The sequence below is a fragment of the Poecilia formosa genome, unplaced genomic scaffold, assembly GCF_000485575.1.
Source record: "Poecilia formosa unplaced genomic scaffold, Poecilia_formosa-5.1.2 Scaffold67, whole genome shotgun sequence".
Taxonomy (NCBI): Eukaryota; Metazoa; Chordata; class Actinopteri; order Cyprinodontiformes; family Poeciliidae; genus Poecilia; species Poecilia formosa.
In genome coordinates this window covers 1,837,787-1,854,161 of record NW_006800006.1, presented here as the reverse complement: position 1 = coordinate 1,854,161, position 16,375 = coordinate 1,837,787, and the positions used below count along the sequence as shown (strand labels likewise).

Sequence of the window (16,375 nt, the reverse complement as noted above, 5' to 3'; positions counted from 1 at the left end):
TATATATACTTTTTCCTCCACTTACTTTGGCCTTAGAAAAGCCCCGTCACATTCCCTATCAGACGCCAACTTCCAGGTCTTATAACTGCTCGATGCATTAAGCTGGACGCATTAAGTCAGCTGTGTAGGATTTGGCGTTCCTCCTCACCGGGTCAGTCGGCGGCATCAGCGAGCAGCTTTGATCTTAGGAACGCGGGCAGCAGCCTGACAGCAGAGCGCGAGGACAGCCGGGGCGAACCGAACAGGAAGGAAGGAGAATCTGGAGCGGACACGCCGCTCTCCAAATGAAGGACATTACCCAGTGACCCAGCTGCGACTTCAATGAAAAGTAAGCGCGGAAGTATTTCAAAATTAGCAAAATTTATTAGGAATGCACATAAAGTTGATGGCAGCAAAATATAAGACGTGATACCGACTTGAAAAACCTTCAGCATGTGGGTTTTCTTCAGGCGAAATGAAGAGCTGCGAGGTTAAGACATCTGCTGCAGTTTCCCCAGTGTGTTCGCTCGTCTCATCGGTGCTTCATGAGGGCCTGGTACTCCCTCTGGTGGGAGAACAGCTGCAGGAACACCTTGTACTTCCTGTCATAGAAACTGTGAAAGGAAAACCAAAAGCTGTGTTACGAAGTTAATATTGCATCTTGTTCGTTGATCAATTGAGATTTTTTTAAACCAAAATTAAACTGAATTCAGTTTTATTAAAGCCAACAAAAAAAAAAAAAAAAAGAAAGCACTGATAATCTATTTTAAATAAGCATATACTGTAGGTTACTAATAAATAATTACATAGAAATTTTGCATCATATATGCAGAGCCTCACAAAACCTTCTTCAACTTTTATTGGGATTTTATTTGATAGACCCACATAAACTGTCTTGCTAATTATGAAGAGGCAAGAAAATTGACACAGTTTACTGAATGTTTTTGAAACAATAATACTTGCTACAGGGGAGAGGAGAGGGCAAGGGGGTGAAAAAAAATCCCATTTTTTCCAAAGAAAAGTCCAATCCAATTTCAAATTGGGTCGAGAACATTTGTAAATATATATTTTAAACTATCGCCTCATTAACTGGATTGGACTTTGACCCATTCCTAGATTACTAATAGTGTTTTGCATGTAGGTCACATGATTACTGCGTACCCTACATGGCTTGATACAAAATCCAAGCTGCTGCTCCTTGCCTGGCCATAACTTGGCAGCTTTACGTTTGTAGATTATTGATGAAATTTCACAGCGAGATGTTTCTTAGCTTGGGATGCTGTTTTCGACCCTAAGGGTGGTTGAATCTTCTCCACAACGTCACCCCCTTATATTCATCTGTTAAATTACCGCAGTCAAAGCCCAGACCCAAATCCAGTTGAGATTGGTTCACAAAGATTTGAGACGTAGAGCTGTAAAAGAGTATCTACAGGTATCAGGAAATCAATTTAAGACTTGGCAGACCTTAATGCCACACTGAATGACATTTAAGACAGAAAAAATACTTTAAAAAATAAAAGTAGTGCCAAACTTCACGTGTTTTTAGAATGCACGTAGCCTCGCATGGGGTTGGCAACAGAAGTGAGACAGTGAAGAAAACAAATGTAGTCCAATCAACCGGCGATAAACGTGCACTTCTGATAAGACGCATAAAAGTTAGCTAGCTAGTATGTTAACGTCACGTCAGCCTCAATTGCCTCGAGCCAGAATACAAGATGTCTGTGCGTGACTCAAATTTCTGCTAGACTGAAGTTTTTTTTTTCTTAGGAGAAAAAAAAACAAGTACACACAATATTAAATAATCCAACCAAAACAAAAATTAAAATATTTAGGGCCAAATTAAATTTTTAGATACAGTTAGACATTTTAAGGCCTTCATGTTAGATGCATGAATGTAATGTTGAAGGATGTGCTGTATTTGTAAAAACAGTTAAATGTATCATTTATAAATCCACTTTAGTTTATCTGCTACTTTGTATTTGACTACCGTGTAAATTTCCAAGAAAATACAGGATGTTGACGTTGTGTACTGGTTGGAAAGTCGTTTTCCTCACCTCTTGAGCTCCTGGTTTGGCTGAATGACTCGCCCAACTTTAGCCATTTTCTCCATGGCCTCCTGAGACACAAAATTGCAAAGACAAACAGCACTCCATAAACGGGCATACAGAGACACGCGTTTTAATTTCACGTCAGCCCGTGACCTACTTGTCTCACAAACACAATCCGACTGCTGTGGTTCTGGTTTGCGTCGGCTCATGATTAATGCACGGAGGGCTCTCACTCCTACCTAAACCTACAAAATCCAGACAGCGGAGCACTTTCAGCTGAGGGGAGGGATCAGACACAACAACTGTCTGATGTATTTATGGCTGAAAACAAGCTAACAGCTGCCGCCTGGTCCAAATAATAACGCCTTATTTTTAGTCTATATGGCTCCGAGGTTGCTGTGAAACTTTGTCCCGAAAAAAGATTTAAAGTCTTACATCTCAATCCATATTTTGTGCACCAAACAGGCTCTGCTCCGTGAATACAGCCAGCAAAACCCAGGGGAGTTTTATGCGCTGGTATCCCTCCAGCAGGTGGTGACACTGAGTTACATTTCAGCAATACCTTTTAACGAGTTACTCCGCATGCTTTCCAGGTCCTTTTCTAAGCTCTTTTATGTGAATACCCAGCATGCACCTCTTTGTGTCACATTAAAACCTACTGAGAAAAGAGGTCTGTATGAATTATTGACACCTGGGATAAAAAACCCATCAAACTATACAAGTAGTCCAACCCATGCAACAAAGATACACTTTTTATGACTTTTTATGCTTTAATTCTTGTTCAGTGTAACCCAGTTATGAAAACCAAGGAACTTGAAGAATTGTGTGGGGAAAAAAAGCTAAATAAATCCATCAACATTAGGAAATGAAAGTCATTTTCACACTAAATTATTATTATTAAACTAAATGTAAAACCTCAGTTTTGCTAATTAGCATGAAATTTGAAATCTAGCTCATCCAGTCACATACTTTTTGTTTTTACTAAACAGAGTATCGATTTTAAAATATTTGCTGAAATCCAGGTCAGTCAAACTAAGAAATATCTTGTAATGCAACTTTTATGGGCAAACAAAGTCTAATGACGTGGTTTTAAAAAATGATATGAATTAGAATAACAAATGAAAGCACTGGACTTCACCAGGTTCTAAAGTGATTAAAAGCTAACCTCAAGCATATAAAATGCCAAAACGCTGCTGTTAGTCAGTAAGCATGAATGAATCCAAAATGGAGACGTGGTGTAGCAGATGTGTGTGTGACTGTACCTGTATGGTCCCATAGTCCTGGGATGCACAGGCGCCCAGAACCGCTGCGCCCACTAAAACGGCCTCGGACTGATCCGGCAACACCACAGGAAGTGCTGAGAAGAGAAACGACGCTTAGCAACGGTTCTTTCCTGTCTCCAGACTTTCTTGGTGTTTGAACTTGGATTATTCTCTGTAGTTTATTTGCTTAGATCTTGTCATTTTAGTTTATCCCTTTGTGTTTTAATTCATCCATCTGTGTTTTGGGTGGTTTTCTCTTTGGGTTTATTCGTTTATTTAACAGGTACAAGTAGGCCTCTCACAAACAATAAATCAATTAATCGCATGATAAATTAAAAGAAACTCAATCATTTTCATTTGCTTGATTTATCGTTTGTCTCTTTTCTCTCTCTCTTTTTACCAAAAAACTGAATGATAAAAGTCTTCAGTCTGGTGTTTTGGTCTCAACTATCCTTTTTTTGAAAGCTGACTTTGTTTACAGGGACTTCATTATTTATTTTATTTGTTGTTTCTGTTGTTTTCTTTCTTTATTTTGGATCTTCTACATCTCTTCCAGTTCCAGTGTTTAAATGTTAATTAGAATTGAAAGTTTATTGATCTTTGAGAACATGTGCTTGGATTTTTATGCCACTATTACTATTATATTACTCGAAAATGTTCTCAAAACAACAATATTCGGTTCTGGGACAATTTTGTTGTCCAGCAGAATGTGTCATCGTGACAGGTACAACATGCAAAAACACTAACAAAAGATGCTTTTCACTGGATTTAGATTAAGCGAGTTTCCATCTGTAATAATATAGATATAATATAGAGGAAAAGTCTTACAACATTCAATGTCCACACATACCCTGTTTACAATCACTATAAATAGTCACATAAAATGACCACAACAAAAACATTACTAAACGCCACAACTACAGTTTGAATTCTCTGCTGTGTTTATGTCTCAGCTTCCCACCAGCCTGTCAGCTTACTCCTCATCCCAGCTGTTCCCCATCTCTTGCTTCCTCTCAGCTGTTTTCTATTCTCTCCTGATGAGTCCTCTTTGTTCCTTGGTCAGCTAACGCTGCGTTCTAGTAGCTGAACTGGGAAATTCCAACTTCCCTTTTAGAAAAATCTACTGGACCGTCTTCTGAAATAAATTTTCCCAATGGGAAAGAAGGAGCAACTCCGACCACCACAAGTTACAACTTGTAAGGCCAAATTTCAATATGGCCGCTCTTCGTACGATGGTGAAAACATGTTTATTTCAGGAGACGCACATGTAGCGCCTTCAACTCTATAAAATAAAAATGGTGTTTGTTTATGGAAAGTAAAACTTAAAAATGTTTATGGGTGTCTCCATATTGAAATTCCGTCTTCCTAAAGCTGTTAATTGGAGTCTGACATCAAACCCACTTCGGAGTTCCCACTGCCGTGGTAAGAGGAACGCAGCGTAACTCCCACACGTCACCCTGAACGCACCACGTACCTGTAGCGCTAGCCTGGATCTGTACAAACAGGAGGTTTTTGCTCAAACCGCCACACAGGAAGAGGGTTCTGATGTCATATCCTGCTTCTTTCATGGATTCCAGAATGTGACGCGTCCCGAGCTGAAAGTCAGACCCAAGAAGAAGAAGAGGGTCGCCTTGTAAGCGTTTCGGTTTTGCACACAGCCGACACCGGAAGAGTGATAAACACGTGGCTTACAGCGAGAGCCTGCAGCGTAGCTAAATACAGCCGGGCCAAGTCATCCACGGTTTGGGAAAGAGGCAGACCAATCACCTGCAACACAGTCAGGCGAACAGGAAGAGGAAGGGCTGAATCACCAATTGAACCCAGATCTGAGAAAAAGCTTGCTACTTCATAAAATATTTCACTTGTTGAGTTTTACGACACATTCGAAGAAAATATATTAACCCTAAAGTTCAGAGGAGAAAAAGGAGCTTCATGTGCCGAGAGTGTGGCGCCAGGCCTCACCATTCCCTTCAGAGTGGGGTCAGCGAGCGGCGACCTGTTGCCGTGGAAATCCGGCCACACGTGAATGCTGGATCCCAGCAGGTCCACATCAGGTGGTGAGCCGGCCATCTGAGCCAAGTGGCTGTTCAGATACGAGTAAACGTCGGCGCCTGTGAAGGGAACTCTGAAATGAGAAATAAAAAATACTCTTAAGACGCCTGCTGGACTTTAACGTCAGCCCGATATTTGGTTTATTGGGGAAAGAAAGTGTTCATGATCAGGCCTGTCTCGATAAATTGTGCTGGACAATAAACTGTACAAGAAGTTATTGCAATAAACGATAACATTGTCGTTTTGAGGCCATTTTGAAGTAGTACGATGGGAATAAAGTTTAATTTCTAGCAAATATTTAACACTGGAACTGGAAGACATTTTAAATACGCAAAACAAAAAACAAAACAACCAGAACAGAAAATAAAATGGAAACTGAAGCCTTTGTAAACAAAATTGTCCTTCAATAAAAGGGCCTAGTTGAGACCAATGCAGCAGACTTTAGTAGAAAGAGAAAGAGACACGAGAAAAACAACCATGCAATGGGAATGATCTAACTTTAATTCATCATCACTGTGTTTGGTGTGATATGTTTGGTTTTCTCTGAACACGTTGGGGCTGAAACAATTAATTGCAATTAATCGATTACTGAATTAATCATCAAATAATTTAGTGATCGATTAATTGCTAACTTGATCATACACAAAAAAAGGAGAAAATTTGCTTTGAGAACAACACATTCAGAACAGCTATTAAGCCAAATTTGTCCAAAAATGTATACATCTTGAATTTAAGACAAAAATAACAGTTTGTAAAACATCTACTCAGAAATACTCAAGTAGCATAATTTTAGTTTTACCTGCTTCAAATTCTCATGTTAAGCTATCAATTATTAATTTATTTCAATAAATTATCAGATTAGCTCTACACCGTATTGATGTTAGAAGTATATTTTAGCTGCTAAAAAATGATTAATTGTTGCTACAAATGATTAATCGTTCACTAAAGGAGTCCTGTGTTATTCCATTTTAGTCTGTAAAATGTTTAGTTTACTTAAAAAAGGAATTAAACTGTGATTATAAAAGATGTATTTGCATCTTTTATTGTGCATCTATTGTGTAACGATGGCTTCAATGGTTAAATTAAAAATCTGGAGAACATGCAAAAAAAAAAAAAAAAAGTTTTCCCATCCAATTAATCGATTAATCGTCAGAATAAAATAATCGACTACTAAAATAATCGTTAGTTGGGGCCTGAAAACATGATGCTGGTCGTCATTGCCCAATAACTCCACTTTGGTCCCATCAGATGCAAACCTGAGCTGTTCTGTTGTTGTCTTTTTAACAAAAACAAAGGCAAATTTTAAAGAGGCAGACACACAGCCACTTTTCTTCTTACAACTTGTGGAAGCAGAATGGGATGGACTCGGGTTTTAATCTCTGTGTTAACCCAGTCACACAGAATCCACCACATTAGCAGTCAGCAGGACAGCGCCTCCTTCAGTCAGCTGTGTGTGTAGAAGCAAGAAAAACCAACTGAATCGCTGTGAGCTGACCTCTGGTTAACCTGTTCCTGTAGCTCGGCGTAAGCAGCGTGGCCCTTCACAATGTGGTCGACCTGCAGGGAGGAGAGGGATAATGGAGAAGCAGCTGATAACAAGAAGGCTCACAAGGACGTGAGAAACAGGCTAGCTGAGTAATGAATGAGTTACAACAGAAGTGGATGGGTTTTTTTCTAGTGAATGAGTGCAGGAAGTCAATAGATTGTGGTGTTTGCTTTTAGTTTTAGGTCGCTACTTTAGACTATATATCTGCACATCCTATGAAAAACAATGGACAATCGGAAAAATATTTAATTCTTTCAAAAGAAACATGAACATAATAATGGCTATAGTGTTATTTACCTCAAGGAAGGGGATTTGATTGAAGGTTAATGTTTTTTTTTAAACAAAAACAACAAGGCTTATAATACATTGGGAGGGAAACCCTGGATATTATGGTTTAATCCATATCGCACAATCCTATTAGAAAGGGTCTGTTTTTCAGTTTCAAAATCAGGAACTCATATTGCTTCAGTCTCCCCAGGATGGTTAAAACTGTATATGAATATGTCCACATGTGTGAAAAGGTGACTGTGGCAGGGCGTCTGACCAGCCTTCCTGTGGCACTCTGTCCTCCCTCGTTAAGCCACAGGTCTGGCACCATGGCGGACAGGTAGGGTCCCCACACTCCAGGCACAATCCGAGGCTGCTCACTGATCTGCTCAGAAACGACATACATGAGTGATTATGCAAAAAAAACAAAACAAAAAAAGAAGTTAAAAAAACAAAGCAATTGATGAGAGAAAGTCATGCATCCCTAAAATCCACTGACCGCCATGTGACAAGTGGATGTCCCACAGATCATCGCCATGCGCGACGTGATTGGCCAACCCTCGCAGGGTAAATCGAAGCCTTGCACATCAGCGCCTACGACACCTGGGAGGAGTAAGACGCCGTATCGGAGTCATTGAGATGGAAGATTTTAAAAATAAGGAGTACATTCCCGTTGAAATTTTTTTTTAGAAAAAAATGTGGAAATTTCTGAGTTCCAAAAGTCAAACATTTTCTAGGAAAAAACCCCTCAAATTTTGAGATTGTTAGAAAATTGCTAGAAAAAAAACAATGAAATTTCTGAATTGGAAAAGTCAAAAATGTTCAACTTTTGCAACTCAGAAGTTTCCACGTTTTCTCTCCACTACTGAGAGGCAGCGAGCTCAAACTGAGGCAGAGGCAGCTGTAGAGGCACTAATGGTGTCAGCTGCCACGGCTCAGGAGTGGCAGCTTTCGACTTTCGTGGCAGGTGACACGGCTTCGGTGTCAAATTTAGTATTGAATATGAATATGTTCATTTTGAACAAATAAATAAAAATAATAATTTCTAAAAAACAAAACAAGAATAAAGAAACAACTCTGGAAAAATTTAAGAGACCACCACAAAACGATCATTTTCTCTGATTTTACTTTTTATAGGAATATGTTTGAGTAAAACGAACATTGTTCTTTTATTCTATGAACTACTGACATGTCTTTGAAATTCCAAGCAAAGATTTAGTGCTTATTTGCAGAAAATGAGAAATGGTCAAAATAATGACAAATACTTCTAATAATGCAAAGAAAACAGGTTCATGTTCATTTATAAACAAAAATACCAATGTTTTAACTCGGGGAGAGTTCAGAAATCAACATTTGGTGGAATAACTAGGAGGTTTTCAATGGGGTTCAGTGCAGTGAACCTCATTGAGGTGAGGGGATAATATAATCTACATGCAGAAGTGGAGCATTAAATCAGCTCCTCAGCCTTCAAGTGGGATTCAGCGATGACACCGACTGCTCCAATAATGTTTGCAGAGCTGGTTTGTGTTTTATAGGAAGAGTCCTCGCCTGCGTGTATACTGGCAGGAACAACAAACTTCGGTTCGGAGCGATTCGACCCCTGACCGATGCAACAATATGCGGCTGGCAGAGGTCCCGACCGAGGGTCAAAGGGTAGGGTTCACGAGCGGGTGTAGCTCTCACAGCCAAACCAGATGGTTGGGATTCCAGGAGCTGCACAGGCGCTTCTCTCCTCCCAACCCGAAGGCTGTACGTTTTGCTTTTACTTGAGTAATTTAATGTAATATGAAGCAACTCTATCAATCAATCAAATTTTATTTGTATAGCACATTTCAGCAGCAAGGCATTTCAAAGTGCTTTACATAATTAAAATAAAAACAGCATGTGAGAAAAAGATTTAAAAAACATAATTAAAACGTAAACAGTGAGAAAGAGAAATAAAAAGCTGTAGAACTTTAGTTGAGACGCCGTCAACTGGGACTCCAACCCTTTGGACTTTAGTCAAAACGCCTTTTTTTTTTCTTCTTTTTTTTTAAAAGATGAAAACATTAAAATCACCGAAACAGTGAGAAAGAGAAAGACATTTTGAAAAAGATTTAAAAAAGATAAAAACATTAAAACCTGCACCCCTTTGAGGACCTCAGTTAAATGTCGTTTAACTGGGGCTCTAACCCTCTGGGACTTTAGTCAAAAACACCGTTTGACAAGGACTCCAACCTCTAGGTTTTTAGTTGAAACGGCGTGAACTGAGACTCTAAACCCCGCAGGACTTTAATTAAACGTCTTTTAACTGGGACATTTTCCGGGGGGCTTTATATCATTAAAACGTAAACAGTGAGAAAGAGAAATAAAAAGAAATTAATAATACTGTTACCCGAGTAAAATTTCAGGATTTTCTCCCAGCTGAATGAAAAACGAACATGTTTTAACCAAAACCTCACCAGACACACAGACAGAAAGACCTGCAGTTTTTGTTGAAGTTTCATAAGTTTTTTTTCTTTTGTTTTACTGAAAGAAACTAATTTGGAAAAATCTTATTTTGCCTGATTTTCTTTGGTTTTTTTGTTAATTATTTGAATTATTGTCATTCTTGTCCCTTAAAGTATCAAAATTTCCACTTAACTTTATATAATATAGAAATATAGAAGAGATGATGTTAATATTAAATGATTAATCATTTGATCAGTTACTCTGTACTTGAGTAGACTTTTTACCAAATACTTTTTACTCTCACTTCAGTCATTTCTTGGACGGCTACTTTTTACTCTTATTTCAGTAAAAATATGTCGAAGTACTGCTACTCTTACTTGAGTACAGGTTCTGGTACTCGAACCACCTGTTTCTGACTTTTATTTTTTTATTTTTTTTGCGTTTTTATGATGTAACACACTTTGAACTGCCATGTTGCTGAAATGTTCTACATAAATAAACTTGATTGACTGATTCATAATGCACTGATTTCATTCTGTAGGACTTTTGAGGCTGCAAACCCATAAAAATGTCTTTAACTTAGTGAGGCTCTTGCTCCTGTCCCAACATACGCTCCTGTTTGCGTTCTCTTTGCGCTCGCTCTGCAGACACGTGACTCAGTAAAGGTAGTTTTCCACCTTCTGCCCCTGCAGGTCCTCTGTGCTTTTTGGCCAAACGGGTTCGGATAATAAACAAACACTGCACTCCACGCCTGCAGAAACCTGTCCTGGAAGTTTACAACGAGAAACAAGTATTTTTCCAGAGTTGGATTCTTGCTTCGTGGAGGATGATGGGTTTTTTTTGTAAGTTTTCTTTTTTTTTTTTTTTTTTTTTTGAGAAGCCTCAGTGAGCTGGTACGGTTAAAATAAGTGGCTTCAGTTTGGACACGACTTTTGTTTCCTTTTTGTCTCCGCTGTGTGTGCTACCTAAGCCTCCGGCATGAGCATCAATGAGTGAAGCGCCGACTGCTGTTCCTGGGTTCAGACCCAGATCTGCTGCGGCCTGCGGGGTCAGGCCTCCTGCCAGAGGACTTCCTGGAGGACACGTCTCACTGCCTGGATGGAAAATCATTACAATGGTAGAAGACGACAATCAAAATGAAGCAAATACTTGTGAGACGGGTGAGATTTGTTTAAAGAAAAAAAAAATGTATTTGCCTATTTTGGAGAAATTATTTTCCAGAAGATCCTCCAGTCCAACGATGGTCCAAAAGCTGGAATCCCAGCCAGCGGAAGGACAGTATGTCCACTTACACACTAGAGTACATAAAGACCTGAGGGACAGCGGGGGAGAATAACACCAGATTACATTGCATATTGGGTGAATTTTAATATCTCTCCGGTTATCTCCTGTTCTCTTCAGAACACAAGGTCCGAAACAATCTGACAACAAAAAAGACATAGATAACTTTTTAAATCTGTCCTGCTGCTCTGTTTTTACTCCGAGAAATTAGGTTGGTGTTCCCAAAACAAAAAACAAAACATGCAGTTTGGTATCTAACACAGTAAGATTAAAAACAGGGCCTAGCGAAAGTATTAATTCTTCTTGAACTTTTGCATATTTTTGCTACATTATAACCATGATCCCCACCTGTGTATTTCAGTTTCACTGCAAAATCTTAAACTCTTACCATTTTGGTCTAGTTTTAAGTTCATAAGACAATTAACTTAGAAGTAGCTTTTCAGCAAGAAATAGCAGCTCGTTTAGAGTCAATAATTCCTCAACATTGATGAAAAAGTAATTGCTCTGCTGGCAAATTATTTCACTTTTGAGAAAAATGTCTTGTTATAAGTAAAATAACCCTATATTTTTCTGAACAGCTATCTTATTTCAAGTGCATCCAAGACATTTGCACTAAAAACTAGGCTAAAAATACTTAAGATTTTCTGCCAAAGGGTTACCGGAGGAACTGCAGACATACACAGGCTGGAGTTTAGTGGATAAATGAATTACTACTCAAGAACTCCACAAATCTGAACTTCTTCACGGAGCATCGAGATTAAAAGTAACGGTTGAAAGAAACGTTTGCCACCAGCCGTGTGGCGGACACAGCACGCTCTCTTCTCATGAGACCTGATCTGAACTTCCTGGCCTGTTTGTAAAATGCTAAGTGTGGCAATAAACTCACATAGTGAAGCATGGTACTGGCAGAATCATGCAATGGGCATTGCTTTTCTTCAGCAGGGATAGAACTTGGAGTCGAATCTCGAAAGAAATAAGTAAATACTCAAAACCAATTGAAAATTTGTGGAAAGACTTTAAAGCCCTCGAAATATTTACATGTAGGTCAACGGGTCCATCAGGACACCTATGTCATCATGACAGTTAAGGGGTTAAATTAAACATAAGCTGTACAGATGTCAAAGAAGAACGGGCAGAAATGCCAGGTTGTTTTTTTCCCTTCCACTTTTCAATTACTTTGTGTTGATCTTTTCATGTAAAACCCCAGTAAAACAAAGCAAAACGTCTGAATGTAACGTGACAAAACGTGTAAAAAGTTGAAGAGGTTTGCGTACTTTTGTGTGTGAATAATATAAATCCTTCCTATCCACAAAAAAAGACCAAGCCGAGGGAGCTGACCTCGTTGTGGAGCCCGTAGCTTTCCAAGACAGGAAGTCCGGCAGGTCAAAGAAGTGAGCGGCTTTGTTCCAGCAGCTGTCCTTTAGATTCTGACAAAGAGGCAACGAGAATCTGTAGCTACACGGCTGACTCAAACTGTAGATGAGCACACGTCAGGCAAACTTAACACCACCAAACAGATGGAAGCTGGTGGATTGTTCAAAAGTATATATGATAACCAGCTGGTTTAAAAGAAAAACAAAAAACACACACAGAGCGCAGAGGAAGAGGTGGTGACCTTCCTCACCTCTTTCAGCCAGAGGAGCTTCGGAGGTTGCATCTCCTGCGACATGACCCCTCCCACCCTGTTCAGGACCCTGTGTCCGGTGTTTGTTATCCGATCCGCCTGCTCCGCAGCGCGATGGTCCATCCACATCACCACGTTCTTCTGCGGGTCGCCTAAATAAGAAAAAAAAACAAACAATAAAAATCAGGAGAAAGCATCGGGTTTTACAGACACCGCATTTTGTTCATCTGAAATCAGCTAGGAGGGAAGAAACATGACTTTAGTTGGTGAATGGGTTCAAGACAATCGCCAGGCTAAAGGTTGAAGATGACAGGAAGCTAACTAACGTGATGCTCACCATCCTGAGTGACTGGCACAGGCTGGAAGCTTTCATCCAAAACTACAAGAGAGCAGGTGGCATCAAAGCCGACGCCCCGGACCTGGTCACTCTGCACCTCTCTGATCACTTTCTGCAACAAAACAGAGCCAAAATGGTATATAACCACACCACTGGCCACCGAATATCGCTAAAGTAAGGAACAAATGTGTGATCAAGTGTTGGATTGTCACAGAATGTTCCAACTTAAAATAATCTATTACACTTCTCAAAAAATTAGCAACTCTAAAGGATATTGAGATAATATTTTTGACCTCTTAACCAGGTGAATTTTAACTATAGAAGATGTACAGCTTGCTTTTACACCACATAATCCAGGATGCGTGTCTTCCATTTATACACCTGTTGTCGTCTCATAATAGAGATGTTAAAATGTAAAAACTAGCTTAAATCGCTAATAAATACGCTCTGAACAAATAAGCTGTAGCCACACTGCTTTGACAAAAATAACTGATAGCCTAATTTACTCATTTTAGCTAGCTAAACTGCTAGCTAAAATGAGTAAACGTTAGATTAAATCACACAAAAAAGCTACATGTGAAAAAATTTTAATACAGGAAATTTGGTAAGACACAACCTAATCATGAGCAGTAAAATAAGACAATGAACAAATGAGGGAAACAGCAAAATGTAAAGAAAGATGGCTAAGCAGACAGATTAAGTAAGGCAAATGGTGTTAGCTAAAAAAAACAACACAGCAGTGGGAATGCTTTCTAAATACAGATAGATTTCAGTTGGTTTCTTGGCTTTCTTTGCCTTTTTCTTCATTTCTTTGACACTTATTCTCATTCCATTCCATTAAACACATGCTGAGAGTCCTGTGTTTTCTGAAACCTAAATACAACATTTAGGTTTGAAATAAAAAAAAGAAATAACACTTCAAATACAAAAATGTGGACTTAATGAAACATATGGGTAGTATCTGCTAAAAGATTGTTTTTCAAAAGTACTTTTAATCTGACAAACGAGCCTCATTGTAATTGATTAAATTGGACTGTACAGCCTTATCCTGACTGATACCTTACAACAATGTGTAAAGTTTTAATCTTTGTAACCTCTGCAAATTATGATAACAGGTGTGAGCTGGAGGTACATATTTATATTTCAGTTGTACAGGATGTATGTCACGTTAAAGATGAAAAAAGGTTTTGAAATAACTTACTTTTATAATGCTACGTACGCCTATGGGATCTGAACAGTTTGATGAAGCGATTATCAAAGAACTCATTTACAATCGAGTCCTTTGGTACCAATTGCATTTTTTATTTACCATCTCTTGCACCGAGATCTTCCTACCTTGACCACTGAGCAGCATTTCTGCCATATCTCTGTGGAGGACTGGACGTAGTGCTCCGGCTGGGGCTTCCAGATGGTGATGGGTTCCTCTGCGGTGGTCTTCAGGAGCCCCTGTCTTGTCACCAGGGCAGCCCTCACACTGGCAGTACCCACATCAACCCCAACATAATAGACTTCCGCCATGAGGAGTAGCCGCTGAGGATCCTCCGGTCAAGAATCAACCTGGGCGCACTGTTGAATAAATAAAATGTTGACACCAGAGTGAGTGAATGACTCATCTCATTATTATTCTTCTTTCAATTCCTTTATTCATTCATGAATACAGAAAGACTAAAACTATATCTCGCAGCCTTATACGCAGTTATCATTAAGGACACTTGTGTCCTCAGTTTTAATAACAGCTGCAGATTTACACCAATCAAAAGCGCAGATTGTATTTTGAATACCACGTGCATTAAAAAAAAAACGAAAAACAACAACAACAACCAATAACGCATTTGCTATCAAACTCAAACACACAGAGTGTTTACTCTAAAATCTTATTTCACGGTAGAGAGAGCGAGAAAACAGCGTTCAATCACGTACAAATTTCTTACCATGAACTTTGATATGTACCGGACAGTGGGCTAAGACGGAACGCGAAAGCGGCCAAAAAGGATAACAGTCGCATTTTTCTTGCCGAAGCAAAACAAACTCTGGAGACCCTAGCCACGCTGTTAGGATTAGAAAGACTATAACATGGTAATAAAACACTTTAATTCTAATGATAGGTTACCTAAAAAAATTACATTGGAGAAATAAGTTATTTACTTATGTATCATATTTTACAAATATCGGGGTCCCTTGAATATCATTGGGGCGCCTTTAACAAAATTTCGAACTGATTAAAACTTCAGCTCTACAAAACACATGTTGAGCTTTGTGTATAAAGCTACGACCATTACATTTTGGAAGCACACAGTTCAGAAGCCTGGGCTTTTTCAGACAGTCGAGGCCAAGATTCAAAATAATCACTTACCTTATGATAATGTGGTCCAAACCACGACACAGATTCAACAAAACCAGCATGAGAACTAAATATTCAGCGAAATACGGTTTATTTTCAGCAAGTTTTTAAAACAAATATCTTCAAATTCTGCTTCAGCTTACCCTCTTGTAATAGCTTTAAACTTGTCTCTGAGTATTGATTGTTCAGGTTTCATGACGTTCTTTCAAAGTTTTCCTTAGATTTGCCAAATGTTTGACAGATATAATTTTACAGAGTACATCACTACTCTCTGTGAGACAATCGCCATGGGATAGTGATATTGAAAATAATGCAGCACAGTGATAATGTTAACTATTATTGATTTGATTTTGACACCCAGACTGAAGTAAAAACAAAATAAACATCAAGTTTGTTGTTTAGTAATGACTATGTAAGAAAATCTTACTGAATCCAATTCTTGTTTTAAATAAAAAAACAAAAACAAAAAACGTTGGAGTTGTGTTTTAATAAAAAAAAATAAAAAAAAATAGTTTAAATAACTCACTGAAAGCTTCAAATGAATTTATTCACTTTGAAAGTCTGACCAGAACTGTATGCCACCGGCTTGGTAAAATAATTGACAATGTTGATTGAGAATCATGTCAAAGCAAATATCTGTAAATATTGGTGATTATTTGTTACACTGTAATGCATGAGGACCGTGAATCTCTGTTTTCTCACGTACACACGCAAAAACAAATGCAATTTTCTCAAATCTCCTCTGCGGTCTGTGTTTTTCTAAATAACCGTTTAGTGGTATTAAAGTGTTTGTGCGGATGAAAGATCAAAACATATGAAAGTGTACTACTGACTCACCCAGAATTACAAAAACACAACCTCGCTCGGTTCAGCTGATTTATTCACAAGGAAACAACTTTGCAAAAAAACAATTGTTGGAAAGGACAGAAACATAGTCAGTTAAAACTACTCAACTTCATCTTTCTTCCCACTCTGCTGTTGTGTTCTTTGGTTGAAGCAGCTGTCTAAAGGGAGCGGCGTGGGCTGAGAGCTGTGTGTTTGGGCCATTAATGGTCAGCAGACGTGGAGGCACAGAGGAAAACCGAAGCAGCGGGACAGGAAGAAACAGCTGCTCTTCAACAAACACAGCACAGACAGTGTTTGAAATCTCATCCGTCTCTCTCTCGGAGCCTCGATTTGGATCTCCTCTCGAGTCCACGCGTGAAGGT

General features: G+C 38.9%; 1 protein-coding gene across 3 annotated transcripts; it reads right to left on the bottom strand.

Moving 5' to 3' along the window:
• Positions 1-341: 341 nt before the first annotated feature.
• Positions 342-15,488, bottom strand: fggy (FGGY carbohydrate kinase domain containing). Of its 3 annotated transcripts, none has more exons than XM_016672894.1 (17): positions 15,224-15,425; positions 14,692-15,136; positions 14,162-14,392; positions 12,827-12,938; positions 12,490-12,641; positions 12,204-12,292; positions 10,781-10,896; positions 10,550-10,678; positions 7,654-7,757; positions 7,432-7,539; positions 6,837-6,898; positions 5,252-5,414; positions 4,982-5,056; positions 4,764-4,884; positions 3,290-3,384; positions 2,034-2,095; positions 342-593 (listed from the first exon to the last, which is right to left on the bottom strand). In XM_016672894.1, the coding sequence occupies exons 3-17, from the start codon at positions 14,342-14,344 to the stop codon at positions 512-514; spliced, it is 1,653 nt and encodes a 550-aa protein (XP_016528380.1). In that variant the 5' UTR covers positions 14,345-14,392; positions 14,692-15,136; positions 15,224-15,425; the 3' UTR covers positions 342-511. The 3 variants fall into 3 exon arrangements, with proteins under 3 accessions (XP_016528380.1, XP_007555026.1, XP_016528381.1); XM_007554964.2 differs by having other exon boundaries at positions 14,758-15,136; XM_016672895.1 differs by lacking the exon at positions 3,290-3,384 and having other exon boundaries at positions 506-593; positions 14,162-15,136; positions 15,224-15,488.
• Positions 15,489-16,375: the final 887 nt, after the last annotated feature.